Genomic DNA, 13,322 nt, shown 5'->3' with positions numbered 1-13,322 from the left:
GTGCCAACCCACACCCACACCCACACCCCAAGGCAATTACACATTTCTCTCTCCTCCCCTCTCTCTCCTGAACAAGAAGAGTAAGGGAGATTGAGTTTGAGAGAGATGCAGATGGTATCCAAGGCCTCTTGCGCCATGGCCTCCCTCCCTTGCACTAGGGTTCGTCCCTCTCTCTCTCTCTCTCTCTCTCTCTCTGCTTTTTACTACTTTCACTTCCCTTTCCCAAATTTTCTGATTCGATTTCTCATTTCTCTGCTAAATTCCGCTCCTTCTTGTCCAAATTTTCGATAGTTATACTCATGTTTTCTTGTGTATCTCTGTATTTATGCAATTTAATTGCATAGGTTGCGATTGTTGCAAATTTATAGGCAAATGCGTTTTGGTTTGGTGCTTTTTTGCTAAATTTATTTGTGGTTATTTGTAAATTGGGTTTTAAGGGTTAGAGGCTGCCGCTTTTAGTAAACTGATATGAATGTTTGGTTTTAGAGTAAGGATGAGAAACTTAAGGACTTTGGCTGATGTGAATGCCAAATTTGGTACCTTTTTACAATTTATGCTTCATCTAGGCAAATGGGTTTTGCTGTTTTTCCATTTCTTTTGAGATTTCGGTTCGATCGATATATATATATGGGATGCAAAGCTTGAGAATTGCTTTTGTTGTTCTTGTGAGAAGGACAGGAAGTGGCTTGTTGTTGCTGTATCTGTGCATGTAATATTTCTTTTTATTTGAACTTGAAAACCCTTCTTTTGTATGTTAGGGGAGGAGTGGGTTCTGCATATGGCCGGGCATGAGACAGCTTTGCCTTGGAAAGGGCCTTCTGTATGGATTCATGCACCTATTGTCGACACCGTTAAAAACTCTGCGTGGGGGAGCTAGTCGATCGCTTAAAGTCGCTAAATTTTGCAGTGTTGTTAATATGCCCCCCTCGTTACATATTGAATTGGTGGGTAGATCTCTCTATTCTTTTGCATTTAAACTGTCTATGACTCGGGGATTCCCTACATTCATATCTTCATATCTGTATTTCTGGGGCGACAACCAGTTTTAAGGATACATCTCCGATAACTGATCGAAATATTGGTGGTTTATTATGGAAGTTTTGGTGAAAATATAATACCTATGGGAACATCTGCAAATGTTACAAAGATAGCAGAAATAGTGGTGGCTTTGGAAAATGGAAATTATGGTTTGTCCGCAGATATTCTAAAAACTTGTTTTTTTAATTTTGATGTAACCTGATATTTGATGTTGGGACTTGTAATGGATTGGTGTGTGTGTGTGTTGATAATGTTTTCCTTAATCACCTGAACATTTTAAGGATCATTAAGCAATATAGAGTGATTTGAAAAACATTATCAATACATTTGTTGTTAAAGTTGCACATCTTGTAATTCTCAGGTGCCATGTCTTAGAGATAACTATGCTTATCTTTTACATGATGAGGATACTGGAACAGTTGGTGTTGTTGATCCTTCTGAAGCTGTACCTGTTATAGATGCTTTGAGTCGGAAAAACAGAAATCTGACATACATACTGAACACACACCATCATCATGATCACACTGGTGGTAATGCCGAGTTAAAGGCAAGGTACGGTGCAAAGGTATGGTAACATTAACTTGATCTTTTGGTCCGGCAACAATTTAGAACTGCCGTTTTGTTTTTTATTTATGTTTGATTGTTGCATTTAGCTTTATGGAATAGTTTTTTCTTCAACAAAGTGGTTTAGGCTCGGAATTTTTTCTTTTCTGCATGTTTATTCATCCCATTGTTGCTTGTAGGTGATTGGTTCAGGAATAGACAGGGATAGAATTCCTGGCATTGATATTGCATTGAATGATGGAGACAAGTGGATGTTTGCAGGGCACGAGGTGCAGGTTATGGAGACTCCTGGTCATACTAGAGGTCATAATTCATTACTTACATTCAAAAAATCACTTGAGCTTTCCTAATCAACATCCCTTTTTCATCCAAAAATTCTACTCGAGTATGACTATATGTGCTGTATTTGGACACTCATCGCTGAATAATTTAGTTTCTTGATATGTTATTTTGTGTTTAATTAATTTTCTGATTATTTTTGGTGTTTAATTAATTCTCTGAACGACTGACTCTTCGGTTAAGTGCATGTTACACCCTTCCTACTTTATGATATTCTTCCTCAAAGAAATTGTCAAGTTTCTTTCATTTGTAATGCAGTTTACCTGCCAGTTTATCTTCCTCAAGCACAATGACCGCATACCATGAAATATGCTTTTTTTGCTTTAGATTTTATTGTTTCATTACAGTTACACTTAAGATTTGTATGTTTCTTCCGTATATGAGCAGCATCCTGTTGGCGCTTTATATTAAAGTTTCATGCTAATAGTTGTAAAATAATTTCTAAGCATAATCTCAAATCTAGAGTCTAGGATCGTGGTTAGTACCCCCACTGGCCCCTTTCTAGGCCTATTTCAACCTTTAGTATCTAAGTAAAATTTGTGACCAAAAATTGTAGTCCATCCATTTCAAAGTAGCTTCTTAGGTGTAGTTCCAAATGTCATTACATTACAGATGATCCACCCTCCCTTTTTTATTTATTTCTAATATTTTCTTGCGTTCTTCATTGGAAGCAGGTCACATTAGCTTCTACTTTCCTCGATCAGGGGCAATTTTTACAGGCGATACTCTCTTCAGCTTATCATGTGGAAAGTTGTTTGAAGGAACACCTGAGCAGGTGAGTTTGGCATGCATTTTTTTATGTCCTTGTTCCGTGGTTACAGTACTCAAACAGTTGATTTTTCTTTGTGACAGATGCATTCTTCCCTTACAAAGATCACGTCTTTGCCAGACGACACAGATGTATACTGTGGTCATGAATATACCTTGGTTAGTCATACTATCCTTTCAGTTTCTTTTTGTGGCCTACAGAATTTTTTAAAGCCACGCCCTGACAGGAAGAGAACCTTTGTTGACAGAGTAACTCAAAGTTCGCCTTGTCCATAGAACCTGAGAATGAGGCACTTCAGTCTTATGCAGCTAATGTCACCCATCTTCGCAACAAGGGCATGCCTACGGTAAACTCAAGGACTTCCTTTTTCCCTTTTTTTGGTTACCGGTTGCTTAAGGCCTGAAACTTAAAGGCTTCTTTTCTTTGAACTAGTAGTCTTTTGAGAGAAATTTGTGAATTGTGACTTTGAATCGGGTTAGAAAAGCCTTAGCTATTCAGGAATAAAACAACAATGTAACTCACCTGTACGCATGTCAGTTCCTAATCAGGCAGCGAGCATGTGCATGCCATTCAGTTCATCGTCTAAGGCTATTGCACCACATGCAGTAAATATGTCTAGAATTCGTGGCGAGCATGAAAATTTTCTTTGTTTATCCTACGTTCACTGGCAATTTTCATTAAATTACTGTCCAAGTGACCTCAAACTCTTTTGTGGTGTACATAACAGGTTCCAACCAGATTAAAACTGGAAAAGGAATGCAATCCTTTTCTTCGCACATCAAGTCGAGAGATTCGACAGTCGTTGAATATTCCAGACACGGCGAATGATGCGGAAGCCTTGGGTGTCATACGCCAAGCAAAGGATGCGTTTTGATGCTTGTCAGTATTGTTTTTTTGGGAACAAGTTTTGTTTGTATATTAAGATTGACATAACCCAAGCATTTTGTGAAATTAAGTACAGCTACGATATGTGCATTTGTCCATACATCAAGAGTTCTCGGTCCTTTTGGAAACTGCATGGGATGTGCAGTCGGGGGAATTGGTTCACCAAAACCAAACCTCCCTTCCCACTACATCTCACCAAATATATATATATATATATATATATATATATATATAATTAGGAAAATGCTTGGGAGACCAAGTTTTTGTATCATCTTTTGTAAACCATGTGGGGTTGATGGTTAAGCTCATTTTTTAATGATTTAAAGGACTTTGACCATCAATCGTCGCATTACGTGATATATAAAATATGATTTAAAATTTTGATCTCTTATAGCATCACCCATGTATATATGTTAGGACTCGAATTCCAAAGACACTTTTTTGACACACTTTATTGCACGTTTTTGTGGAGCTCATTTTGTAATGTATTTCAACAATTTGTCTATCAAAATGTATGTTTTTTCTCAAAAATCATCTCTACCAAAGATCAATCAATTTCAAATTCATATAACCGTCCATTAAATTTACTGTTTCCTTGGTATAACTGTATTTCCCTTTCTTTTTAATTTTTTATAGTACAAATTAATGTTTTAATGGTTTGAGATTTGTCTAATTTTTTACAAAGATAATTTATAAATGATGAATTAAAATATAAGACGGTTCGGATTTTTTTTTTAAGTTATGAAATGGAAGTCACAAAACGTATGTCAAAATGTGTCACCGGATCTTAACTCATATATATTGGATAAAAGTCTCACACTATGTGTGTGTTTAAATACATGACAATTAAAAAAATTCGAATTAAAATGGAGTTTTAATTGAATGGAAATTAAAATAAAAAAGGGAAAAGTAGGAAGTGGGAGAGAGAAAGTGAAGACTGAAAATTCAGTTCTTATTTGATCGCATTCGGCGATCTCAATTTCTGTTGAGCTCGTGTATCTGTATTAGTGTCAACGCACAACAACTTGTGACATGTTATAATAAAAGTGATATATACTGATCTTGCCGGATAATCAATACCTAGTTGATAGTCCTATAATTTGTAAGGTCATTTGAAATTCATCTCAACAACTTAAATTTGTTAGATTTACCATTCAAGGTACAGAAAAATGAGGCAGATTGTCTGCCCTCCTGTTTGGATGTCTTTCCCATCCCCTCTTATTTTGTGTGGTCACGGTTAAGCCACGTCAACATTTTATATTGATTTTTTTTATAGAGATAATAAGATAAAAAACAATATGAATATAAAATGTTGATGTGGCTTAACCGTACAAATAGAAGAGGATAGGAAGAGCACCCAAACAGGAGGGCAGACAATCTGCCTCCACTAAAAAACAATACGAAAAAGTAGTATTGACTTGAAAAGGAAATTCTTATCCAAAATTAAATGGATCCTGTAATAATCAAAGAGTTACAAATCAAAAAAAGAGTAAAAGAGAATCAAAAGGGTTTAAGGTTTAGAGAACTTTATGAAATCAAATGAAAATGGATGAGCTTTAGAGCATCTTCATCAGCAATGGCAATGGAAGAGTAAGAGCAATGACTATTCACTTTAAACAGTAATTGTTTTTGTGCAAATCCACTCGTTTGAAATGAGGAAGGGCAAGGACGACTACTATTCATAAATATATTTTTTTTAATGGCTTTTTTTTCGTCTTGTCCCCACATGTCCTTATTACTATAGATTTTTGTTTAATTTAAATGTTTAATTTGTAAGTGTGTTCGAACTTTGTAACATAAAAGGCAATTGCAAGCTCGCTGGAGATGCTATTTTGATCGACTAGTTTTTAACATAAAAAATAGCACAACACAAAAACGACCTATTAACATGAACTACCACCATATGTGGTTGTTTTCACGACAAGTATGTAGGCACGGCACGACTAGCCAATTAAGTTTTGCATTCACATGAACATCCAAACTCACTACAACAAGTGTTGCCCACTTGTCCTAGCATTTTTTTTAGTTGGGGTGCGCTAGTCAGAGCAGTTGTGCAAGACTTGGGCGAAACACGAAGATCCCAGTAGCAAGCTATTGTAGTGGAGCCTCTCCCGAACCACTTGTCTTAGCATTCCTACAAATCAAATCTGAAAAGTTTTCTAACTAAAATATTTACTTATCTGAAATAAGAAAAATCATAAATCAAGAAAAAAAAAGAAAAGAAGAATGATGTATGTGTTCAACTAACTTCCACAATTTATATGATTACTGATTTTTCAGATATTTGATGCCAAATTTTATATGTTACATATTTTTTATAGTTGACGCTCGCATGAACAGATAGAAAAAAAGAATTATAATAATTTCATTACTCATCAGAAAAAGAACCAAAATAATTTCAAGTATCTTTGTGAAATTAGGATTTTCCTTCCATGCTCCGTATCTATAAATGATATTGATAGTTGACGGTCTAATTTCGATCTAACGATATTAATAATCATATCATTTAACGATACGGAGTATAAAAATCGAACCCATTAAACAATGGTTAAGTAACTTAATTTAAAAAAAAAGACCTCAACAAAATACTAATTAAAAAACGAGCCGGCCAACCACCGTGACTGTCTATCGCACTCGAATCTTTTTTTGGTCGAAAATCGCAATCGAGTTTCAGTACAACCGAAAGCACTAAGCCGCACTATTTGGGTCCCCACTCCACCTCAAAAGCGTAAGGAGCAAAAAACTCTCTCTCCCCTCTCTCTCACTCTCTCTCTGACCAGTGACTCACCCACCACTGACTATTTTCTCGCATAAGCACACTAATTTACGCGCCAAACACACCACCCCCTCGCCCTCTATCGGAGAAAATGGCGATGGACGATCGGCTGGCGGAGCTCAATCCAAAGCCCAGAACCTGCGTCGTCTTAGGCGGCCGAGGATTCCTCGGGCGATCGCTCGTCCTCCGGCTCTTGAATATCGGAAAGTGGATCGTTCGCGTTGCCGATTCGACTCCGTCCCTCCAGCTCGATCCCTCCGAGCGCGACTCCCTACTCTCGCAAGCTCTCTCCTCCGGCCGCGCTTCCTTACACGGCGTCGATGTCCGCGACACGTCTCAAATCATCACTGGTAAAATAAAACTATATATATTTTTTTTGAAATTTGTTTTATTCGTTTATTTTCCGTTTTGTGTGTTCTTGCTTGGTTGTTGTATGAGAATGCGAGAGAGAAAATAATGATGAAATCAAATGGTAGGCTGGCTTACGACTGAAGTGATGCATTTTGTTGATTGAGTGGAGTGGTTCTAAGCATGAAATGCTAGGTTTTGGTTCATTACTTCGTTTTCAGTAATTCGTTTAAAGGATTGCAGAGAATTTGCAAAATTAATACTTGAAAAGTTGATCAGAGGTGGAAAATATTAGTATTTATCCATGATTATAAGTATCTGCTGGTGCAAAATTCTTGAAATCATCGTAAAAATTTAAAAAAAAAAACTCTAGAGGATTCGGAAACCAGACTGAAGGAATGGAGGAAGAGGGCTAAACTTAAATATGAATGTCTTATTGATCAAAAACTTATGATTTGATTTCGACTCCAATGTTACTCAGGTAGTGTTTGGTTGCTAGAGATTAAAAGTGTTTTACATTTTATGTTTTGTTGCTCCAATCTGTGAAATTAGGGTAAATTAATAAGAGCAGGTTTAGTTTATAACATCTGTCTTAGCTTAATGATTCTCCTTAGATATCTGTTGCACTGCTTCCTGGTTGCCATTTCAGGCATTTGTGGTATTTTCCTATTATATCAAAGCTCTGAGTTCAGAAATTAATTGCCATATTATGACCTCATCTCTTGCAGCCATTGAAGGTTCGTCTGTAGTGTTCTATTTGGATGGAGATGATTTACCCACACATGATTTCTACCAGTGCTATATGATTGTTGTTCAAGGTAAATCTCTATTAATGAAGAAACAATCAGATTTTTTGCAATGTATATTTTGGAGGAAGAGATGGTTACTGTCAACTTAAATTCTTGTGCAGGTGCAAAAAATGTCATCAGTGCTTGTCGAGAGTGCAAAGTTAGGCGGTTAATATACAATAGTTCTGCTGATGTAGTTTTTGATGGATCAAAAGATATATTAAATGGAGACGAATCTTTGGCATACCCTTGGAAAGTATGTCACTGGCGAGGGACTTTCTTCGTGTTTATAGTGGAGCACTGCCTACTTTTCGATCTGCTAACATTTCTTTCTAACTTAGTTTTATTATGCTTGATACAGTTTGATGATATATTGAGTGACCTCAAGGCTCAAGCAGAATCACTTATCCTGCTTTCTAATGACATTGATGGTCTTTTAACGTGTGTGCTTCGTCCTAGCAATGTATTTGGACCTGGAGACACACATCTTGTGCCATTTTTAGTGAATTTGGCAAAATCTGGCTGGGGAAAGGTTTTTTTAACTATCCGTTCATTTCATCCTATGTACTGTTTCACATACACTTTGTTAATTTGGAGCCTTATTTAATAATCACACATAATTGATGTTTGCATACCACCAATTATGATATCTCCTCCCTTGCCCTATCTCTGGTATCTTGGTCATTATGTGGTTTAATATCTTATAATTCTTCATACACAAATTATTTTCAGTATTTTTTGAAGTAACAGAGATTCTCATTTCAGTTTATTATAGGGAGTGGTGAAAACATGTCAGATTTCACATACGTTGAGAATGTTACTCATGCTCATATCTGTGCAGAAGAAGCTTTAGAATTTCGGATGGTCTCTGCTGCTGGAAAGGTACTTACAATTTTAAGTCTCTTTAGTGCACAGCACTTTATTTTTCTGTTTCTTCTAGGTCCATGGTTAAGAAGGTACTTGTGATCAATGTGTAGGCCTTTTTCATCACAAATCTCGAGCCTGCAAATTTTTGGGTATTTGTATTACTAATCTTGGAATGCCTGGGATGTCAAAGGTAAAGCACACATTCTTTGTTTGTTATGTTGTTGCATAAGCAGCGGATAGATACATATATTTGCATGCATTATTAATATAGGACAATAGTAAGAGAAAGAAATAGATGAAAGATCCATACTCACTCTGGCCTTTAGCATTGCCCCAAAGGTTTATTGGAATCACTCCAATAGGGAAATTAGAAAATGTTAGGTTTTATTCTAGGAATCCAAGAGATAAACTGAACTTACTATAAATGAGCAAATTGCATATCTTACAAGATCAGTGAAAAGGCACAAAGGCTTTTGATCCTGTCGTGTTTGGTACATGGGTATACTTGTATTATAGTTTGAACTTTGACTCCGGTATCAGTATATTTGCTGCTTCCCTGACATTCTTATGTATAAGATATGCAAAGATTACCACCTTTACAGAAATTTATCCATGGTTCAAGTCATACTAAGTTGTCATCATGGCCAATTTTGTATGTGTATTTGTTGCTAAATTTCGGCAATAGGCTGTAGGAACAGAGAAGTGTGGCCCCACCTTGGGAGTGGGAGAGAAAAGAGTGTAATTTCTTAGTAGAGTTAAGAAAATCAATTGTTTTCCACATTATTGCTATTGAAGGAAAAATGAATTTTAACCACCCTATCTTTCACAGATATGGTAATTGCTGATTTGTTAATTAATTCATTTAATTGTGTAGTGTAATTTTTATTTATCATGCATTATTGTGCTTGATTTGAGGTATAAAAGAAGAAAATGCTTTATATCATCTGTGTACATGGGCACACCCATTTCGGAAATTTCAGTAAACGCTTCATCTTACTTATCATATGGAACATTTATATAAATGAAAATATTGAAGAAGGTTGATGCTATCCATGCACCTCTTTTTACCTCCCACACACCTCCTGTTAATTTCTGTCCTTTAATCTTCTTCAATTCATTCGATCTAATGGCTGAAATTTAAGAGGTGTAATGGAAGGTAGAAAGGGGTGTATGTATATCATCACCCTCACCCTTGAAAAATAAGCTTATTTTCAAACCCTAAATTGACCAGTATATTTTTCATTTTATCTTCACCTTTTTTTTATTCTGATATGTGATCTTCTGTATTGGCATCTTTTACGTGCTTTTACTCACGTACTTTGTAGTCCAAAGTATTAAAAACAACTCTGGGTTTTTATTATTTTTATGTTTCTTTAGAATCTGTTGAGGTTTCTTTGGAATCTTTTCATGTTATGCCTCAGAAGTCATTTTTTACCATTTTTTCTCATTGCAGGCCATTACTGAAAGTTCCTGCTAAGATGGCTTGGTATATTCTTTTGTTCATCAAACGGATAGCCGAAAAGTATGGAAGGATAAAATACAACGATTCTATGTCAGCGCATTACATTCAATTAGCTTCACGTAGTAGAACGTTCAACTGCACTGCGGCTCAAAACCAGATTGGGTATTCACCAGTTGTCTCACTGGAAGTAAGTTTTTCATTCATTTATTTGCAAATTTACCCTTGCCTTGCCCTATAAAAGAGAATATTGTGATGTGTTTTTCTCCATGTTCAAATATATTTTGCAAAGTTGCAGCATTGGAATATCCTTGGCGGTTTTACATCCTTCTATAGATATCCAATTGAAGCTTTTGACCTATACAAACTGTCTGGCTAGTTAGGCCCTGACTTGTTCATTGCCGCGCCACATCTTATATGCTGAATCCTGAGCAGTATTTGATTGCTGTAGTACATAGCACACAGCAGAAAACTAATGAAGACTACTCCCTGATCCTTTCGTTTTGGAAAATAATTTCCCACAGTTTTTGTTGCATATAAAGTGGTGTCTATTGTCATATTCTCCTATGGCTTACTATAGAGCATAACAATTCCAGGTTTAACATTCTTCTTTGTCTGTGTACAGGAAGGTGTCAAATTAACCGTTGAGTCATTCTCTAATATAGCCAGAAACTCACCCATCCCAACTTTCAGAAACTTTAATGAGGAATCAAAAGTGGAGAAGCTGCTAGGCAGTGGAGAAGGTTGTTTTCCGTAGTACCATTTTATTTTCTGCTTTATTTTGATATCACTTACACGTTGTAAGCCTGAAGTCGTTTTTTCTTTTTTAATTATATTGTTTTTTCTCTGAGCTTCTTTTTCGTTTATCTAGGATGAAGTTTTGCTTTCACTTATCCTCAAACCTGCAAATCAGATGTCCCAGATTTTATCCGAGTGCGTTTGACTCCTAGTAACAAAATTTATAACTGGGTAGGGCTGGGATTGAATCAGAACTTTGTGCCTGATTTTGGGGTTCAAGTGCTACATATGTTAATTTGTTCTTGCATGGTCCCATGGTAATACGCAATTTGGTCCACAGCTCTACTTCAACTGATGAACAGCGTTTAAAATAAATGGAACACACCAACTTAGACAGGATTTGCATTTCAGAAAACATCTTCAGATTAAACGTGATCGTCTTTCATATGCATTCACACAGGCCAGACGATACTTTGTCCTCTGTTTTTGTACTTTTTCTTTTCATTGAAAGTTTCTTGCTTTAATAAATGAAAAATATGCTTACTAGAACTTTCATGAAAGCTTTTTATTTTTTTATTTGGATTGTGGAATAACATTGAACTGTCACTGCAGTTGCAGACATTCTGCTATGGCGTGATGAGAAGAAGTCTTTTACATATTTCCTTGCTTTGAGTATGTTGTACTATTGGTTTTTCCTTTCCGGAAGAACTTTTGCCTCGTCTATGTCCAAGCTTCTGCTGTTCGTTTCATTTGGCCTCTATGGATACGGGATTCTACCACCCAAGATGTAAGTATTTGTGTTTACAAAGCTTTTGCTTGATTAAACTCGTAAGTGCTGGAAGAATTCTTTTGTGCTTTAGTTAATTTACATATACTGACCATAATGTCTTTCGAACAGGTTGGGTTTTACCTTTAAGACACTATCTTTATCTTGTTTTGAGATCCCTGAAATGGTAGTGAAAGAGAAGATTGCAACGATAGCATATCTGTGGAACAGAGGGGTTTGCTATTTGAGACTACTGGCCCAGGGAGATGGGTGGGATATTTTCTTCAAGGTATGCACTAATAATTTATTCCCTTAATTGAAGTGCATGACTCCTGGAAAATGTCCAATTTCACATTTTATGTAACTTTTACCCGTGAAACCTTTTCATGAGCATAGGTATTGCCAGTTTTAGCTGTCAAAATTTGAGCAGTGTTAGGAAAATTTGGACCTAAATTCATTTATTCATCTTGGCCAGATTCTCAAGAATTAATATGACTATTTGAATGATTTACATTGGAATTGACTGGCGGTATTTGAACGCTACTTACCAATACTATTGTGCCCCCTGCTTATTATACTTGTTGGAAATGTTTGCGTCAATTTGATCCGTGCAGAGTATGAACTTCAGCATCTTCTCTTTCTTTTCTAAAATAACCGTTTAAACCTCAATTGTTCTATTTACAAATATCTCTTTCTGATACACAAATTCTAGTATTTCGAAATGCAACTTTTATATGAATGGGTGAGTTTTCATTGACAGCAATTATTCTCTTGTGGCCATCTCTACAGTTTGCAGCTTCCCTCATTTTCCTCAAGTTGATTTTATCTCATGCCTCGACTGTGTCGTTAGGTGTAGGTAAGAGAATGTCAGTTTCACCATGCCGGAGTCAATTAATCGCTTATTTGTTTAAACTTTGTATTGATCTTGTTGGAAATATTTTGCAGCTCTGGTGTTGGCTTTCACGCTATTTTTCGTTTGTGAGCAATATGAATCGGAAATAGAAGGATTGGCAAAGCTACTGTTCAACAGGTTCATATCAGTTTCTGGGTCATTGAAAACAAATGTACCCGCTTCTGTGCAACAATATCTTCAAAAACGTGGAATCTTGCATCACGATAAAGGAGCCGCAACAGTAAAGCATCAGAAATAGCTGCCACTGTGACCTCGATAGCCTTTTCGCTGAAGTTTTTCTAACTGTATAAATCCAATCCAATGGCCTGCTAACTAGGTTAGATTTGTGTGAACATATAGATTTTGGGGCAAACCCAACAAAAGAGAGCAAAAAGGTTAGGCTGTAGAAATCGATGCCTTTTTGGCATGTCTGTGTTGTGAGTTTGATGTTTTTGTTGTTACAAATCCGGTGAGGTGGTTCGAATCAAGCTTTGTTTTTCTCCTTTTCTTTCATTTTGGGTGAAGGAATCAAGCTTTGCTTTGAGTGGGAAAGATTGGTAACATAGATTAGTACTTGAGGCCCCTCAAGTAAATCTTCATCGCTGCATTTGGATTAGGGAAATAAATTTGAGGTTCGACGTAAGTGAGAATTTTTAAATCAACAGACATTAATTCACTTAGGTTGAGGTGGTGGTCGTAGTGGTGGGGGTGCAGGTGGTCCCATAGCAAGGTTGTGGTGGCGGTAGTGGTGTTAGTGGCGGTTACAGTGAGTGGTGATTGTGTAGGTGATGTGGTGGCAATGTGGTGGTAGCAGTGAGGTGGTGGCAACGACGATGGTGGTGGTGATGATGGAACTGAAGTTCATGGCGGCAGCGTGGGGGTGATAATGATGGCCATGTAAATGTGGTGATAATAGAGGTGTTGGTGGACGGTGATGGCAGTGAGGTGGTCGCAACGATGATGGGTGGTGGCAGCGGGTTTGGCGGCAGTGACGTTACTGTGGTAGTAATTGTCCATGGTAAGGGTGGTGTTAGTAAAGGTAATGCTGGTGGTGGTTGTGGGCTTGGAGTGATGGTGGTGGGAGTGGTAGCGA

At 36.9% G+C, this 13,322-nt stretch overlaps 2 protein-coding genes across 3 annotated transcripts; both read left to right on the top strand.

The window, feature by feature from the left end:
* The first annotated feature begins 19 nt into the window (after positions 1 to 19).
* On the top strand, positions 20 to 3,695 carry GLX2-4 (glyoxalase 2-4). The gene is made up of 8 exons (XM_068461728.2): positions 20 to 159; positions 759 to 944; positions 1,400 to 1,603; positions 1,782 to 1,905; positions 2,616 to 2,716; positions 2,794 to 2,868; positions 2,958 to 3,056; positions 3,438 to 3,695. The coding sequence occupies exons 1-8, from the start codon at positions 106 to 108 to the stop codon at positions 3,582 to 3,584; spliced, it is 990 nt and encodes a 329-aa protein (XP_068317829.2). The 5' UTR covers positions 20 to 105; the 3' UTR covers positions 3,585 to 3,695.
* A 2,630-nt stretch (positions 3,696 to 6,325) lies between these two features.
* Positions 6,326 to 12,781, top strand: LOC137723324 (3-beta hydroxysteroid dehydrogenase/isomerase family protein). Of its 2 annotated transcripts, none has more exons than XM_068462487.2 (12): positions 6,326 to 6,721; positions 7,448 to 7,537; positions 7,630 to 7,763; positions 7,869 to 8,039; positions 8,273 to 8,389; positions 8,485 to 8,564; positions 9,828 to 10,023; positions 10,459 to 10,576; positions 11,184 to 11,358; positions 11,470 to 11,626; positions 12,127 to 12,193; positions 12,283 to 12,781. In XM_068462487.2, exons 1-12 carry the CDS (start codon positions 6,463 to 6,465, stop codon positions 12,486 to 12,488), a joined length of 1,770 nt encoding a protein of 589 aa, XP_068318588.2. In that variant the 5' UTR covers positions 6,326 to 6,462; the 3' UTR covers positions 12,489 to 12,781. The 2 variants fall into 2 exon arrangements, with proteins under 2 accessions (XP_068318588.2, XP_068318589.2); XM_068462488.2 differs by having other exon boundaries at positions 6,339 to 6,721; positions 11,190 to 11,358.
* The last annotated feature ends 541 nt before the right edge of the window (positions 12,782 to 13,322 follow it).

This window comes from Pyrus communis, chromosome 4, assembly GCF_041283825.1.
Source record: "Pyrus communis isolate YQ-2024b chromosome 4, ASM4128382v1, whole genome shotgun sequence".
NCBI classification, from domain to species: Eukaryota; Viridiplantae; Streptophyta; class Magnoliopsida; order Rosales; family Rosaceae; genus Pyrus; species Pyrus communis.
This window is presented reverse-complemented; position numbering and strand designations above follow the sequence as displayed.